The 19,060-nt window shown below is 41.4% G+C and overlaps 1 protein-coding gene across 5 annotated transcripts in view; it reads right to left on the reverse strand.

The window, feature by feature from the left end:
• Window positions 1–5,012: 5,012 nt before the first annotated feature.
• pot1 (protection of telomeres 1 homolog) overlaps window positions 5,013–19,060 on the reverse strand; it is a 355,041-nt gene continuing 340,993 nt past the window's right edge. For 3 of the 5 annotated variants that reach the window (XM_063058159.1, XM_063058160.1, XM_063058163.1), the window contains 3 exons: window positions 17,800–17,894; window positions 11,875–11,980; window positions 6,753–9,103 (listed from right to left, as the gene is read on the reverse strand). In XM_063058159.1, the coding sequence (XP_062914229.1) occupies window positions 8,988–9,103; window positions 11,875–11,980; window positions 17,800–17,894 (317 nt within the window). In that variant the 3' untranslated portion in view covers window positions 6,753–8,987. Of the gene's footprint in view, window positions 5,073–6,752; window positions 9,104–11,874; window positions 11,981–17,799; window positions 17,895–19,060 lie in introns of those variants that run through there. The other 2 variants (XM_063058161.1, XM_063058162.1) reach the window with 2 other exon arrangements.

A 19,060-nucleotide genomic window follows, 5' to 3' on the forward strand; every position in this document is an offset into this window, starting at 1 on the left:
GTGTGGTCCATGATATTTTCAACATTCTCCTGTAGAACCATAATGTCTCTCTAAATAAAATTAGTGATTTTTCTAACCTGCCTGATGAAAGAAAGCTGACAATTGCTGGTGCTGATGTAGAAAAATAGGAGATTACTAAGTATTATTGTGTGGTAACTTTGTAATACATAAACATTACTAAAAACTACTAATGGTCATTGGAATATGGGAAGAATAAAATAGGATTAGTGTAAATGGGTGTTTAATGGACAATTAATGAGATTTATTGAGATGTTCACAGAAACATCTTCAAGAGGATCACAATTTTGTTGTAGTTTGGAGGCTTGCATGCCTCAGTGACCTGGAGAGTTATATTGGCTGGAGTCTTTGGCTCTTGGTCGGGTCTCCCATGGCAAACAGGTCAATGGGTAGAGGATAGACCAAGAGTGGTCTACTGGTCCTTTAGGTTCGGGGGTCAGCTCAGGCCTAACAACCTTGACTGCTAAGACAAAACTGTGACAGAAACAGCAATGAAGAATCCTTCTACATCTGAGAGGACAAGGACAGACAGAGTTGGAGGATCTTCATTGCTGACCGAATTGCCAGTAGTGTAAGGTGCCATGCTGGCTAAGTTGCATGCCATCTTGAACAATGTCTCCCATCCACTAAATAATGTACTGGTTGGGCACAGGAGTACATTCAGTCAGAGACTCATTCCACCGAGATGCAGCACAGAGTGTCATAGGAAGTCATTCCTGCCTGTGGCCATCAAACTTTACAACTCCTCCCTTGGAGGGTCAGACATCCTGAGCCAATAGGCTGGTCCTGGACTTATTTCATAATTTACTGGCAGAATTTACATAGTACTATTTAACTATTTATGGTTATATTACTATTTATTATTTATGGTGCAACTGTAACGAAAACCAATTTCCCCCGGGATCAATAAAGTATGACTATAACTATGTAATGGGCAGTAAGCACAGAAATGCAAACACCCCCTTGGGGAAAGTAATAAATAAATATACTAAATTTATTCTGAATCCCATGGAGCATGTGGAAACCCTCCAATATCCAGGCAGTTCTTCTTTCTTTTTCTTTTTTTTCCATCTAGAGGTATATATACGGGGGTAGGGTTAAGCGGAGGGGGGAGGGTAGTCATTATCTTTCTATGTAATCACTTCAAAAACTCAATAAAAATTATATTAAAAAAAAGAAATGCAAACATCACAATATCTAACTAAATCTTCCTTCCTTAACCTCTTCCTCCATATAAATTTCCTGAGTAACTTGAGACACCACCTTCTCAAGTTATTTCCCACCCATGTATGATCAGTAATCTATTGAACAAAGTATTAACATAACCTGCAAATATCTGGCGTCCCACCAATGATACCTCTGGCATATTACAAGTAAAAGCTTGCCTGTTTACCGCCCATTAACCAATCTGAATCATCCAGGGTGTAGCTGACTGTTCAAAGACAACTGTTGGCATTTGGATGCTCCCAGCTAGATGGACCAGAGCCAACATTTCCCTGAATGAAGGCTCCCAAGCTTGTAGAGTAGGAGGAAAAGATGTCTCAAATTAATTATTTTTAGTACTTTAAATGATTTAGATTTTTCCTAAAATATCAGTGTTTCAACTTTTTTTATTATTTACATTAAACTTCAAAGTTTAAAAATGTATCTGAATAACAGAAGTTTTAAAGCTGTTTCAAACTCATGATAATTTTGGCAGCAGGTGAAGCTTTGGTGAGGGGAGGTGGAGGGGTGGAGCATTGCTTAGCACTATATGCACGAGGACCTCCCACTTCCAATGGCCTCAATGGCTGCTGCGTTTGTTCAGGTATCCCTATCTATCCCAAGGAAATGGAGGAAGGGAAGGAAAAAGGCCCTTCAGCCCTTCTCATCTGTGCTGTCCATTAAATACCCACTTAGATTAATCCCATTTTATTTCTCCCATATTCTGATCAACTCCCCTCTAGAATCTACCACTTACCCACACAGCGGGGAAAATTACAGTTGCCAACCTGCTGCTGATGAACCCAGTCCAGCTCAGCTGCTTCAGCAGCAGTGACCACAAGTCCCTCCAGTACCAGGTGATCTGAAATAACCTCTCTGCCATCATTAACTAATTACCTGGATAACTACATCAACAGTCTTGGCCATCTCCACTCTGCCTCAACTTAGCTCATGCTGCCTGCCTTCCTCATGCTTCTGTTAATGCCAGTACTGGAAGGAAGCATGTGATCCCAAAGCTCATGTGGCAATCCTCCATTAATTCATGTTCATTCAAGCTCTACTGTTCATGCACTAAATATGATCGAGTCTCGTTCATCTACCACTGTGGTGTTCATTCCACCAAATTCTCATTGTTTTCAAATCTCTCCATATTACCTTGCTTCCTGTACTCTGTAATCTCTTTCAGCACTGTAATCTACTCCACATTCTTTGCTGCCTTCCAAAGAGAAACAGTTGTACATTACTGAATTTCTTCATTCCAGCATTAGCAGTCCTATTCCTATATCCTAAATTTGAAATTTCCCCTGTAAATATCCCTGCTTTTCTCCCTTCTTTCAATACACTTCTCAAAACCTACTCTGACAATTCTCTTTTAGATGACCTGTCCTTACAGCACTTACTCTGGCATCATGTCAAATCTTGTTAGGTAATCATGCTTTTGAAAAGCTTTGGGCATTTTACATTGCAGGTGTTTTCTAATTTTAAGTTATTGTCATGAAGATATTATTAAGTTGTTCAATAAGAACATTTTAAGCTGAACTTGACCAAATGTTGTTGATAGGTTTCCAGAATTCACCTATTGAACCAAGTGTGAAAATGTACATGCTTTTTTGTTTTGTAAATTGCTTGCAATCGAGCTGGACAACGTAGCCTTCCCTGGAATACTTAAAACATCTGTTACAGAACTTACTAAAAGATCATCAACCTGATTCTTTCTGTCTTCACAGATGCTTGCTGACCTGTTGAGTGTTTACCACCTTTTCTGTTTATTTCAGATTTTCAACATTTGCACCAATTTGGCTTTTCTTTTACTTGTAGTTACCAATGTTCCCAAATCTTAATCCATTTTATCCTTGGGAATGGCTGTGGATGAACTGATTTCTTTCCTCTTATCTGGGAAGGAACAAGCTTCCCTATGAGAGTGATAAACCTCCACCTGGAGAACTTCCATTCAATGTCTTGTAAACTCTATTACTGCAGTTACAGGGTGAATTCACTGCTAATTGAGTATATTCACTCTGGATTGACAGTCATATTGCTTGGTCTCTTTGAACCTTTTAAACCAAGTGAAATGCTTATACTGTTGCCTGGATCTGGCTGTTAAACTATTGCTACCTCAAAGAGTTACAATTTACAATCAGCTTTCGGCTCCCCACCCTGTAGCATTCGATGACCCTGTGATCTCAGTCTCGGAGACCGACGTCAGGCTGTCTTTCAAGAGGGTGCAGGGCCCAATGGGAGTACCTGGTAAGGCTCTGAATACCTGTGTCAACTAACTATGGGGATGCTCAAAGACATCTTCAAGCTCTCACTGCTACAGCCAGAAGTTCCCACCCTGCTTCAAAAGGGCAACAATTATACCAGTGCCCAAGAAGAGCAGCGTGAGCTGCCTCAACGATTATTGTCCAGTGGCACTCACATCTACGGTGATGAAATGCTTTGAGAGGTTGGTCATGGCTAGAATCAGCACCTGTCTCAGCAAAGACCTGGACCCACTGCGATTTGCTTATTGCCACAATAGGTCTACAGCAGATGCAATCTCAAAGGATCTCCACGCAGCCTTGGATCACCTGGACAATGCAAATACCTACATCAGGATGCTGTTTATTGACTATAGCTCAGCATTTAACACCTTCATCCCTACAGTCCTGATCAAAAAGCTACAGAATCCAGACCTCAGTCCCTCCTTCTGCAACTGGATCCTCATCTTCCTAACCAGAAAACCACAATCTGCGTGGATTGGGAATAATATCTCCACCTCACTTACAATCAACCCTGGCGCACCACAGGGATGTGTGGTTAGCTCACTGTCTCTATACCTATGACTGTGTGGCTAGGCATAGCTCAGATGTCATCTATAAATTTGCCGATGATACAACCATTGTTGGCAGAATTTCAGAAAGGGTGTACAGGAGTGAGATAATTTCAGTTAGTTGAGTGATGTCGCAGCAACAATCTTGCACTCAATATCAGCAAGAGCAAAGAGCTGATTATGAGACTTCAGAAAAGGTAAGACAAAGGAACAGAAACCAATCCTTGTGGAAGAATCAGAATTGGAGTGAGTGAGCAATTTCAATTTCCTGGGTGTCAATATCTGAGACCTAACATGGACACAACATATCGATGCAGCTGTAAAGAAGGCAAGACAGTGGCTATATTTCATTAGGAGTTTGATGAGATTTGGTTTGTTAACTAAGACACTTGAAAACTTCTACAAATATACTGTGGAGAGCAATATGACTGGCTGCATCACCATCTGGTATGGGGGGAGGTGGTGGGAGGGAGTGATCACACAAAATTGAAGTAAGTTGCAGAATCTGGTAAAATTTGTCAGTTCCATCATGAGTACTAGCCTCAGTAGTATCCAAGACATCTTCAAGGTGCAGTGCCTTAGGAAGGCGGTGTCCATCATTAACGATCCCCACCACCCAGGATATGCCCTCTTCACACTGTTACCATCGGGAAGGAGGTACAGAAGCCTGACGGCACACACTCAGTGATTCAGGAACAGCTTCTTCCTGTCTGTCATCCGACTGAACCCATGAACACTACCTCATAAACAAGAGAAAATCTACTACTTTTTTTTCACTGTTTCACTATTTATCTTAACTTAACTAATATATTACACACACACAGTAATACAATTTTTCTCCATATTTATCATGTATTCCATTGTACTGCTGCTGTAAAGTTAACAAATTTCATAACACCTGATGGTGATACTAAACCTGATTCCGATCCCACCAACCTAGGATAAATGTCAAAACCTACATTTCCGAAAACCCACTGGTAACAACTTAAGTCCTAGGTCAGTCCTCAGTGGCAATGTTCTCACAGCAGCTTCGACCTGCCTGTGTGAAATCCAATATAAAGGGAACAGGAAAAGCTCAGTCATAAAATAGTCTAACCATTGTCAAACTTGCCAAACATGATAAACTAAAATCAAACATTATTAATTAAAAGCTATTGAAATTCAAATTGTAAGAATATAACATATATACACATTATATTTCAGTATTAAAAGCTAAAATGCCACTTAAGAACATAAAAGAATTAAAAAAAAACATCTTACTGAAGTTAATAAGTTCAAAATGAGAATAGCTTTAACACTTAACTCTCATGAAGCACTCAAATGGTCTATTCTGGTGCAAGGTTCAATATGAAGATTCGCCAGCATAAGTGCAGAGGATTATTGCAAAATTACCCTTCACTGCTGAATTATGGAGCCCAATATCAGAGTACGGATATAAAATCGCCAGCTAATCTGACATTCACGTCCACACAGGAATGCTGATCTTGCTTCCATTCACACCATTATATACTGGCAGTTCTGAACAGAGCCGCAGGCTGACAAAATCTGGCCGAGTAATATTCTGTTTGAAAGACAACTTCTAATTTTGTAGAGAGGAATTGGACATCTAACACAGGAATGCTGAAAGCCATAAAACTGCAGGAAGACTGAAGAGTGAGGTCAAATTTTAGTATCAACAATCAATTATATCATATCCATTGGAAACTCAATTAAGTTGATAATTTGAATTACTAGTGTATTAAAAATATTCATTTCTTTCCTTTCACACAACCCTGTCGGTAACCATAATGAGGAAGAATTTGCTTGCTTTGTGAAGAGCTGATGTTCTCTTTTGTTCCCTGCTTCGAAGATTCTGTCATCTGAATCTGTGGAAGCCATAGCCACAGAGGATGTGGAGGCCACATCACTAGGTGTATTTAAGGCAGAGATTGATAGGTTCTTGGTGGAAAGGCGGTGAAGGGCTGGAGGGAGAAGGTGAGAGAATGGTGTTGAGAGTAAAAGGTCAGCTATAATTGATGGTGGAGCAGACTTTATGGGCCAAATGTCCTTAATCTGTTCCTGTGGTCTCTGCCATTTAAAACTGAATGAAAAGAGTCATACATTGTGGGAGCACCCAGGATGTAATAAGGTGTCCTATTTTAATCCCTATCAGCCTGGTTATAGTACCGATGTCTAATGATAAAATGTTTTCTCCAAATTACACGAGGAGGAGATTGAGATTAGACCAACATTTCTTTCAAAGAGAGAGCACAGCAACGATGGACTGGATGGCTGCCTTTGGCACTCTCCCTGTGCAAAACCTGTCAAGTTTTCTTAAGCAAACAGAAGTTCACATCTTCTCCCTTGCTTCTATGGGAAGACGTTTAAGTGTGACTGTTTTATTTACTTAGAGATTCACTGCAGAGCAGGTCCTTTCAGCTGAACCCACCGCACCAGCCAGCAACCCACTTATTTACACTAGGCTAATCACAGGACAATTTACAATGACCAATTAACCTGCTAAATAGCACATCTTTGAATTGTGGGAAAACACTGAAGTATTCAGCAGAAACCCCGTGGTGTATGGGGTGAATGTACAAACTCCTTACAGACTGTACCAGAATTGAACACCAAATAGCAAAACATCCGTGTAATGTTTTATAACTCCAGAAACGAATTGAAAGAAAAACACAGGAGCCAGGATACTTTTCTACTTAATTTTTTTTAAGTGAAGCGCTCACATAGGACGTGGTGACATCATAATGTTGCATTAACCACAAGCTACCATGGCACACAATTATACCAGTTCACTCCTGAAGATGGAGGCACCTTTACAAACTCCCTGAGTCCCGATGACGCTATGATTTCTGTCTCTGAGACTGACGCAAGAGCATCCTTCAGGCGGGTGAATCCACTGAAGCATCTGACCCATGATGAAATGGCTCAGCAGACTTGATGGGCCGAACAGCCTAATTCTGCACCTATGCCTTACAGAGCTATTTTTGTGTCATGTTCTCTGCGTGTACATCACACTTGCTTCCTCTCTTTATAGCTGTCAGATTTTAAGTTATTGCTTGCATCTCTGATGGTGTTGCAGCTTTATTCTTTTTGTAAGCTTCCCACTCCCTCCCTTTTATGCCAGTAGTATTTCTGTGCAGTTTGCATGGATGTTTCAGTGTCCATTGGGTTAGGATTTAGAGAGGTAAAGAGTCATACAGCATGGAAACAACCCCTTGGCCTAATTGGTCTAGGTGAACCAAAATTCCTATCTAGGCTAGTCCCATTTGTCTGTGTTTGGCCCGTATCCCTCCTTTCCTATCCATGTACCTATCCAAATGTTTATTAAATGTTGTTGATGTACCTGCCTTAACCACTACCTCTGGCATATATTCCATATATTCATACCTTCTGGTGTAAATGTTGCCCCTCACATTCTCATTAGTTCTTCCCCCTCTCACTTAACTATATCCTCGAGTTCTTGATTTTCCAACTTTGGGAAAAAGATTGTGTGCATTCACCCTATCTAGGTCCCTCATGATTTTATACACCTCTATAAGATTCTTATTCTCCTACATTCCAATGAATAATTTCTCCAATATAATTACCAGGCTGGAGCGAGCTGCTCGGAGGGACTGTACTGCCCCAAATTACATCTCTCTATGCAATGAGCGCAGTCACCTGCCCCCTGGTGGCCGATCAGCTGCAAACTGCAGTCACTGTGTATTTTACTGGTTTTGGTCTTCATTGCACAGTGGGGTGACACCCGTGCTGCTCCATCGATTACAGTTATATTGGAAACTGCACTCCTCTGGATGTAATTTCATGGTTTAAATTCCTTTACAGTCCATTTCAAGGCTTTTAAAATAGATTAAAAAAAGAAACAAAATCTGAAATTCAATGCTATGTAGCAAAACAAACTGTGAAATTAAATTTCAGGCTAAGAAACTTTTATATACATCCATATCTATATACTGGACATGTCATGAAGTCATCTGAAGTTACTACAGTTCACCAATATTGCAAGGTATCCCAACTTCTAAAGAACTCAAACATCTTACAAATTTGCTTAACAAATTTGCAGGAAGGTGCTTCAGATTCCACAATTCGACTGAATATGGGCTGCATGAAATGTGCAGTGTCTTTTAAGCATGAAGAGAACTAGTGAAGGATAAAGCCAGTGGGTGGGTAACCGTATTAAAATACAATTGTGTGCGTCATAAAGGAGCATAAAACAATCCTTATAAAGTGAACAATCCAGAACAAATCCCTAAATGACAGCTACAAGAGATAATACAGGTGCTGAGGGAGAAAGTTTAAAACAACTTTCAGGAATAAACATTACTGTTTTATGATTAGTGAGAAACTGAGCAATGATTGTCTAAAGTGAACATGTAGTTACTGAGCTAGCCAGCAACGACTTATGTTTAAAAAGGTTGGCAGTGAAGCTAAGCTTTATGATGAACCATGGCTTTTTTCATAATCTGTCTGTCTTCAGTAGTTCTATAAAAAGAATCCATTCTTATTGATACTTGGCAGCGGACAATCATGCACTTAAGCGGAGAGAAACTCAACCATAAGAAAATACAGTGTCACAAACAAAAGAAAATCAGCAGATGCTGGAAATCCAAGCAACACACACAATATGCTGGTGGTATCTCTGGTATCTATCTATCATAGATGCTGCCTGGCCTGCTGAGTTGTTCCAGCATTTTCTGTGTGTTACTATAAGGAAATACATCGGCAGAGCTGGGAAGGTACTATAACTTCAGAGTATTCCAGTCTACATCCTTACAGATTATAATGGTTTGATGTTCATCCATTATCCTAGTTAAGGAAATAATGTACAGAAACGTGAAAGGGATAGTAACCGCCCCTAACTGATGAAGGATAAAGATGTCTTTGATACAGTAAGAAATACTAAAATACTTTAGGGCTCACTCTCGGTAAAGTTGGTTCAGGATGTGTTCATGAAATGTTAGCTCTCTTCAAATCCTGCAAATGTGGTATCAAACACTTGATAGCACGTCTTCTCCTCCAAGCCTTCCCCGACATAATAGGACTTGAGGCAGCATTCCAGCCATGGAGAGCTTTCTGCAGGTATACAGGTAACAAAGATGTCAGCATGCTTAGCATTGATTTGGTAATATGGTCTGACTGACATTTATCAGGAAGGGCAATTTTAAAAAAAACATTGCAATTAATTAATTACTTGGAGCATTTATTTTTTAATAGAAGTAATGAAGAGAGAGTGGGCAAGGGGGCGAGAGAAGGGGAGGTGACAGAATTTTTAAAATGGAGCAACAGGAAGAATGAAGCAACGGGAGAGCACGAGAGGAGAAAATCAGTTTGTGTGAGGGAAGGCGAAGGGAAGTCTGGGAGTGTGGGGAGGGCAGGAGAGGATGCAGGTGTGTGGGAGGAGAGAGAGAGTATGGGAGAGTGGGAAAGCTTATGGGAGAAGGGAAGACTGTGCAGGAGAGTTTATTCCAGGCCTGCACTCTCTAAGGTTAAGAGCGTACAAGCATAGGACACAACTGCCAACTCTGGAGACAATCTTGTGAACCTTCTCTCCATGTTGTGCATAGCAATCAAATTCTTCCTTATCAAAGATGGAAATGCTGGAAGAACTCAGTCAGACAAGCATTCCCATTCTGTGGAATGAGAAGCTAGTCTGAGAAAGGGATGCTGAATTAAAATGTTGACTGGTTTCTCTTTCCACAGATGTTGCTTGACTGGCTGAGATCTTCCAGCATTTTTGTTTTTGTTTCTGATTCCAGCACCTGCAGTTTTATTTTTTTGTGTGTCCTTTCTCAGGGAGGGAGATCAAATCTGCACAAGATATGCTAGTTATGGTCACACCATGGGCCTAATTAGAGCAAGAAAGTTTCCACTATTGAAATAAAGGCCCAGAAGGTGTGCCTTCCTGTTTGCTTGTTCAGCTGCATCTTCAGTAATTTGTTTTGTAAGGTGTTTCTTTTTTTTATATGTCACTGCGTAGTCTAATTAAAATAGCTTCTTTGTTATGTTAACTGCTGAGAAAGTCCTCCTGCTAGCAGTTTGTTTGGATCACGTTACTGATAAGAAGGTGTTACAAACCAATTGGGATATTTGATATGCTTTTGGTGTGTCTGTAAGATATTGTATGCGTGGGGTTTTGGGGCAGAAGGCGGGAGAGAGAGACAGAGGATGGACCAGGTGCTGTGAGTCCGCTAACGGGGTCGGACCCCGAGCAGGAGTCCGAGGTCCAGGGTGAGGAGAGGAGACAGAGACAGACTTGTGTGGAACGTCTGGTCGACCACCGTTGTTGGTCCCAGGTGGCCGGTCGAGGTGGTCCGAGGGGTTCGCAGGGTGAAGAAGAAGGGTCCTGAGCTCCAACTGTTTGTGCACGAAGAGATTGAACGAAGAGAGTGTGGCGCCTTTTATTTTCCTTTTATATTTTATTCTCTATTAATTATATAGTTCCAGTAATATCTATAAACTGTAAATCACTTAATTGTATCTGGTGTATTGTCTGTTATTTGGGCGGGGTGGGGTACATCACACAGCATCCACACAAACTAATGACCCAGTTTGGTGGGGCCGAGGGCTGTTTCCCTAGACGACAGCGAGCCGAGCGACCCTGAGGTTGGCTGGGGGGCTACAGTTTACAAGGATATCCAGATGTTTCTGAACACCAACGCCTTTTAATTAACTAAAAATACAGTACGGAATGGGCTGTTTCCAGCCCAACCCACATATTTAACCCTAGCCTAATTACAGAACAATTTACAATTATTAATTAACCTACTAACCAGTATGTCTTTGGACTGTGGGAGGAAACCAGAACACTCAGAGGAAGCCCACGTGTTCACAGAGAGGACATAGAATCTCCTTACAAATGGCACTGGAATTGAACTCCAAACTCTGAGCTGTAATAACGTTGTACTAACCACTACAATACCGTGGCACTCTATTTTTTTATTTTTCGTATTTTTCCACACTGTATTCCGTTAGCCATATCCTTGCTGCCTCACACACTCTGTCTCTGCTGAAATCTCTTTGCTTCCTTTTATTGTCCCACAAAGCCACCAAGCTTTCTATCAATTGCAAATTTGGATGCACTGCACTATGGTTCCCTCAACCAAATCTTCAAATCATCAATATAGAGTGTGAACAGCTGGAGCCTTGCAATGATCCCAGTCTCCCACTCCGGTAATCAGTCTCCTAAACTGAAAGTAACTTGTTAACCATTTTCTCTGTTAACCAATCCTCTGTAGATTTCCACCATTATCATGTGCTTTAATTTCTTTAATCATCTCTTGAGTGGCACTTTATCAAAGGCTTTTCTAAATGCTCATCATAAAACTGCCTCTCCTTTATCTATTCCTTAAGTTAGAATTTCAAAAAAAAATTTAAAGAGATCTGACAAACATCTATGGGAAATCTTAAATATCCAATGTGGACTCTGACCAATCCTATTATTACTTTTCTGACAACAAAGGATTCAGACATGCTAATTTCCAAATGACATGAAGTGCAAGGCTGCTACAATTCAACAGGTTTACTTCCTGCAGCTGGATCCTCTCAGGAAAGTTGTAATGTTCCTTCACAATCCCTGAAGTTGATGGCTTTGTCCACGGGTGAATTGGTAATGATTAGAATGTGGAGTGCACAGTCACTCAGCTACAATTTGTATTGAAGCACGGGAATTATGCTTAGTTTGTATTGTGCTAAAATGCTGTATCTTGTCTGAAACTTTGTGTGTATGCGTGTGCACAAGAAAAAATACAAATTTCATTGGATTCTGCCAGGAATTCTCCCTCCCCCCCCCTACCAACTCCAGTGTGGAGATTAATTAATATGTGCACACTCTATAGCCCCGTTACCTGGATCTGACTTTGGAGGACACAACATGCTCATTATTCTTCTTAGCTTTTCCTGAAGTACTTCACTGATCACAATGTCAGCTGCGGGAATTCCAAAGAATCGTTCCTGCAAGCACAAATGAGGCACATTTAATTGGACTCCTATTACCTGCTGAGTCCTCAGCTTAATTATCAACCACACTGGACCTTAAAAAAAATACAACGTCCTTCCTGATGCTGTTCTGAGCAAATCAGGTTCTTTGATGAGTCAAAGTACACACTGAAGCCACAGATGTTTGGTGCTGACATTTATTATTTTGGATCAACTCACAGGGAATAGTGGAATCAGTAATCACTGCAGCCAGGGAGCATGGTCTGGGTTGAAAAACTTAAAACCAGCTGTTGAAATCACTAGGAAGCATAGGAATGTGTTTTTTTTTTACACAGGAAAATAAATCAACTTTATCAAATTTTTGAGGAACTTGGTTAAGCTAATGAGAGTGATCATACATTGTGTCTTATAATCACATGGTCTTATGAAGAAGTGAAAAAGACTCTTTGGAAACTTTGGTCCACGAATGCTTAAATTGGAGAAAGAGCACTAAGAATATCACCGAGAACCTCAAGACCATGCTTCAGGAGCTTAGAGAAGCCCAGTGTAAATGGAAAAAGTGTAAATCAAGAAAGCACGTACTAGTAGGCTCAAGGACAGCTTCCACCTTGCTGTTATATGAGTATTGGAAAATGTCAAGATCCCACGGAGCTGCAGAATTAGAGTGACCTGGGTGTGTGTTCACAAATTACTGAGAATACAACAGGTCAACACAAAACATAACCGTGAGCCTGCTAACTTCAAGTCAAATAAATATAAATATTATATTCATTCTTATAAATATACTTGGAAATGTTTCTAACAACAGAAAGGTGCTCCACCACTAATGGATCAATTAATAGTAAATCTTCCTGCTTTTATTCTCTAATCAATTGCCTCTTCTCTATATCAGGGGTTCCCAACCATTTTTTGCACCTCGGACCGGATTAATATTGATGATGTTCTTGTGGACCGGCCGATGGGGGGTGCGGGTGGTGGTGTTCCAAGTTCAACAGTGGGTGTGACAGGGAATGAGGAAAGGTGTAGATGACTCATATCATTTCATATCGCCAAATCATATCGTTTCTTCGTGGCCCGGTGGTTGGGGACCACTGCTCTATATTGTCCACAAACTAGAAGACCCCAGGTTGTGATGCTTGTCTCAGTCAGTCTGGATTGGGAGCAGCATCTCCAACACCATCACGTTGAGCACGGTGGTCCCCCAGGGCTGTGTGCTCAGTCCACTGCTGTTCACTCTGCTGACCCACGACTGTGCAGCAACACACAGCTCGAACCACATCATCAAGTTCGCCGATGACACGACCGTGGTGGGTCTCATCAGCAAGAACGACAAGTCAGCATACAGAGAGGAGGTGCAGCAGCTAACGGACTGGTGCAGAGCCAACAACCAGTCTCTGAATGTGAACAAAAGAGATGTTTGTTGACTTCAGGAGAGCACGGAGCGACCACTCTCCGCTGAACATTGATGACTCCTCTGTAGAGATCGTTAACAGCACCAAATTTCTTGATGTTCACATGGTGGAGAATCTCACCTGGTCCCTCAACACTAGCTCCATAGCCAAGAAAGCACAGCAGTGTCTCTACTTTCTGCGAAGGCCGAGAAAAGTCCATCTCCCACCCCCCATCCTCACCCTCACCACATTCTACAGAGGTTGTATTGAGAGCATCCTGAGCAGCTGCATTATTGCCTGGTTCGGGAACTGCACCGTCTTGGATCGCAAGACCCTGCAGCGGATAGTGAGGTCAGCTGAGAAGATCATCAGGGTCTCTCTTCTTGCAATTACAGACATTTACACTACACGCTGCACCAGTAAAGCCAACAGTATTGTGAAGGACCCCATGCACCCCTCATACAAACTCTTCTCCCTCCTGCCATCTGGCAAAAGGTACCGAACCATTCGGGCTGTCATGACCAGACTGTGCAACAGTTTCTTACCCCAAGCCATCAGACTCCTCAATACCCAGAGACTAGACTGACATCTACATCATTTATTATTATATTGTAATCTGTCCTCTACTGTGCCTATTGTCTTGTTTATTATTTATTATACTGCCCTGCACTGTTTTGTGCACTTTATGTAGTCCTGTGTAGGTCTGTAGTCTAGTGTAGTTTTTGTGTTGTCTTACGTAGTCTCGTGTAGCCTTGTGTTGTCTCACTTAGTCTAGTGTAGTTTTGTCTTGTTTCAGGTAGTCTAGTGTAGTTCTGTGTTGTTTCATGTAGCACCATGGTCCTGGAGGAACGTTGTTTTGCTTTTGCTGTGTACTGTACCAGCAGTTTATGGTCGAAATGACAATAAAAAGCGACTTGACTTGACTTGTTCGTACCACTGGACCCGGACTTCCGAGGTCAAGAGAGTGGAACTGCCCCAGTGCAACGGCTTCTCCACTTTAAAATCTCTCCCGCACAGAATTCCTGTCACCGTTGGACGTAATGGACAACCACCATATTGTCCACATTCCCCTTCAAAAACACTCCAACAAAGAAGGGACTTCTGGCCCTCTTTGCAAATGATATAGGTTAGCTTCTTTGGAAGTATTTCACTTCTAAACTTGAAATAGTCAACATGACTTCAATGGAAAATCACCAATTGAACATGCTGCATTTCACAAGCATTTCCCTTTGTGTAGTATTCTCATGACAGACTGTTTACTCTTGTTCCAGTTCAGTTAGAGTGAAGCTTGATGATGCCAGACCAGTAACCGGCTGTGCATCTGTGATTTTTAAAAAAATTATCCTACTTCATTTGTAAATAATGAATGAGTAACAGATGATTACAGGCAATATAGGCTGAAGATTCATAATTTACAGCTTCATTTGGTAGTCTGAAGTGGATTAGTGCTTTGCATCTCCCTCTGATCCACTTGCTGATGATGGAAGTAACAGAGAGTCCTGTCCCACAAAATACTTCTACAGGTTTTAATGAGTACAGCTATTTTAAGAGTTTTAGGTATGGCACTTACTTAAGTTTAGTAGCCAATGTTTATCATTTAACTTTTGACAATCACTGGTTTCTTTCACAATAGTAAAGTTTCTGCTTGCCTGTGTCAGTTGTAAGTTAATAGGAACTGTTAGTGGGGATGACGTGTTTAGAGTTTTTTGCTGGATAACTACAGGGGGGGGGGGGTGGAGTTGTTAGTACACTGAGCGTGGAGCTTGCAGCTTAGTTTCCTGAAATAATGCTTCCATACATTGTGAAACTCAAGAGTTTTGGTCATGAATAAATTAGGCAAAGTGGAAGAACAAAAAACAATTTTTACTATACGAGGTGGTTGAATAGTGAACATTCATCATTATCATTATGTGCTGTGACGTATGACATGGGTGACCACAGTCTTTGATCATGATTGTTCTTGGCAAATTCTTCTACTGAAGTGGTTTGCCATTGCCTTCTTACAAGATGGGTGATGCTAGCCATCGATACTCTTCAAAGACTGTCTGCCTGGCATCAGGCCTTGAGATATGCACCAGCTGCTATCACAGCCATTCATCAGCTGCTCTCATGGCTTCATGTGACCTGACTGGTGGGGGTGGGGTAAAAGGTGCTACACTTTCCCCAAGGGTGACCTGCTAGCTAGCGGAGGGAAGGAGCACCTTACACCTCCTTTCGTAAAGGCGCATCTCCACCCCGCCACCCAACGATTAAAGGACTTGTTAACATGTTAAACTACTTTAAGTAAGTTCGAATAGTTGTTGGAATAAGATTTTAATAAGTCGAATTACGCTGGTCTAAGATAATGGCAGGGCAGGTTGCAGTTTTGTAGTAGAGAATGTGGGAGAGTGAATAAAACTATCTTGAACAAACACATCATCGGGAAACATCTCAACCTTGAGCCCTCTACCTCAGTTATTGAGCCACATCAGGATAGGAGAAGAAATTCTGGATAGAATTACTGAGAATACAGCTACAGATGAGTATTAAATCAGATTCAGGAGGATAAGGCGCTACTGTTAGGGAAACAGGCTGCAGAGATTTATGTGATGACACTCTGCCTATTCTACAGACAGTACTTACTCATTATCTGAGGTGCACAAAGAGATGGACTACAGGGTGATCAGCCACAAGACCAATTATGTACTGTGACGTGGAAGGTTATCCAGGAAGTAAGCTGAGTTGGGTAACAGTGACGGGAGCAGATTACCCATATAGCAGTTAAAGAGGATTCTATACCTAGGGCACAGTCACTGTCTCTAGAGGTAACAATCCTGAAAAGTGCCTTGTTCATGAGGTAGGGTAATGGATGTCTCCCAGAGAAGAACATGGAGGGGGAGGAGAAACACTGGCCCATGTTGGAATAAACAACGGAGGATGTTCCAGGAACCTCGAAAAGGAGAGAACAAATCCACACATCATAGTGCATATTGGAATAACTAACCTGGAGAGGAATGGGTGGGATAGGGATGTTTGATGAAAATATATTTTAGTTATAAAGCAACACCCTGAAGGCAATTACTTTTGTCTCATTCCCTGACATGCTTAGATTCACAGAGAATGAATTCCAGAAGTGGGGGAATATCTGGGAAATTTTTCTTGCCACTTTTTTTTTCTCCCAACATAGAAAGAGGCCTTTCCGCCCAAACGGGCTAGATCAGCTCTCCAGAGCAGTTGGAAAACACCTGCCCCAGATGGTGTACCTTGGCCATGTCCTTAGAATCTCTGCAAATCAGCACGGATATTAACAACTCATTCAATGGGCAAATAGTTACTGAAGAAGGTTCAAAAACAAGGTGGTGCCTGTTGGTCAGAAAAGGTCATTTATTACTTGGAAGGTGTAAGTCTAGGTTGGGTAGAAGAACAAAGAGATTTGGAGTTCAAATACACCAAGCACTCAGTGTGCCACAAACTGGTTTGGTCATAAGAAAAGACAAGTGCTGATCTTTATTTCTAGGTTAGAGGAGTTAAAACTACCTTGAACGTTATTTGGCCCACAGGCCAGGATACTGGGTAAAGTCCTGGTTGGTATTTTATTTCAAGTATGTAGAGGCAATGAAGAGGATGCTGTTGAGTGTTGCCCACTGTCTTTGGGAACAAAATATAGGTCATGCACCTCTCCCATTGGGTCAATGCTAAGGTATCTGGATTTGATGGATCTCACAGTTTCTTTCACATGACCAATAGGATCGTACTTGCAACACAAAATGTGGCTGCTGCTTCCCAGAGTGGTGGTCTAATTTTAAATAGAGGTGTGAGGTGTGAAATGGTCTCTGTAAAGTTTGTGTACATCAAAGACCCATACCGCAAATCTATTCAGACATGTTCAAGCCTGATACTTATTCAGTATCCCAAAATCCTGTCTGGCCACAGTAGCTATTCCTAAAGTTACTGTTAAAGGGAGGTAGGTAGCATAATCCACATGTGAATTCCTGCTCACCAATAACTTCTCACTTGACCTTCATTTGTTTTTTTACGAAGTGGCTGATCCTGACCCATTTTTGGATGGATGCCTGCAACCAGGCTGCTAACCAGTATTTATGATACTACATCTAGTAGTTGTGGACTACATCACACATCACTGACCGTCACTCTCTGAAGTGCAATGGACCTCACTGCACTCCCTGAGTCACCAGTCACACAGATCCAGACCTGATTAGTGATTGGGTGGGCGATGACCTCTGAACATCACACGTATTCAGTTCCCTTCCCCACAGACCTGCTGGCAGCACTTAACTTCCCACCTGATGTCTCTGAGCCATGGTTTGGCAAATTACTTGACAGGTCTACAGTTAGTACTTGTAGTTTATCTAAAACTTAAAGGAAGTGGGATTTTCAAGCAAGTCTTTAGAAGCAAGCTGAAGTCAGTAATTCATTAACAAGAAAAATCAAAGACTGACTTACCGCTTCATCCCACAAAAATGCATCGAGTGATCCCGTTCCATCATCAAGTGTAAACTTCAAGACGAAAACATAATGCAGCCTTTGGATGCCTAAAACTGATGCAAAGACTGCATGTTAATATGGACCAGATTCTGCTTGAGTTTGGGTGTGTGACCAGGAACCCTGATGCACCCACCTCGCTATAATCTGGAATGGTTTGCATGAAGTTACTTCAATCTCAGCTGGAAAAACATAAACAAAATCCAGGAGAAGGGTAGCAATGACCTAGCAAAGACAGGTTGGACTGAATGGTCTCCCACTGTGTAGTAAAACCATTCAAACTGCCCAAACATAGGATTGCATTAACTTCTGCCAGCAGGTGTTATTAACTATTTATTATAATATGTATTCTTTTGATTCCTGTTAACAAAATGAAATCACATCTTCATAGTGAGGTGATTGTCTCTCCCGGTTCAGTGATCTCAGTTCAGCTGAGGCAAAAACTGATGATTTGTAAAATAGTGTAAATACACTTAGCAGACTGTCACCTGCTGGCTGAGTTTAATGCAATCCTACGCTCTCTAAAAGTCATCTGCAGCTCATAATGGCAGGTGCCAATATGATTGCGCAGGAAGGGAACTTGCCCTGGAAAGAGAAGCTTCAGAGTCAGAGCAGGATACACATTCTTCAGGGTTTCAATGAGTGCTAAATGGAAGACTTGCTCAAAAGGCAACAAGAGCAAATAATGTTGGAGTTCGATGATCGGCATCTAACCCCAAGCTTCTGAATGCAGTAGCAAAAAAAACTTCAATTACCTTATTTAATTAGAAAAGGTTAGTAGATGCTTCCTCCATCTCATGTCCAGCCAGATAGTACTCAACTTCAGCACAAACTATCTCCTACCTGTGATTTAGGACTGATATCCCATTTCATAGAGAGGAGATAGTTTGTTAATATTTATCAATTAGGGCTCACACCCAACCACCACAATCCTCACCTTATTGTTATGCAATCAGCATTACCATAAACCTCCATCAGGACCTGATGAAGGGTCTTAGTCCAAAACATTGACTTTTTTCCATAGATGCTGCCTGGCCTGCTGAGATCCTCCAGCATTTTGTGTGTGTTGCTCGGATTTCCAGCATCTGCAAATTTTCTCTTGTTTGTGATTTGGTTACATAAACCTCAGAGCTTTCGGCTGGACTGACACTTCTGCACTCTTAGTGCTAGACATTTAGTAATTGAAAGACTGAGGTACATACACTTTAAAACAATGAAGATT

This window comes from Mobula hypostoma, chromosome 9 (assembly GCF_963921235.1).
Source record: "Mobula hypostoma chromosome 9, sMobHyp1.1, whole genome shotgun sequence".
Lineage (NCBI taxonomy): Eukaryota > Metazoa > Chordata > Chondrichthyes > Myliobatiformes > Myliobatidae > Mobula > Mobula hypostoma.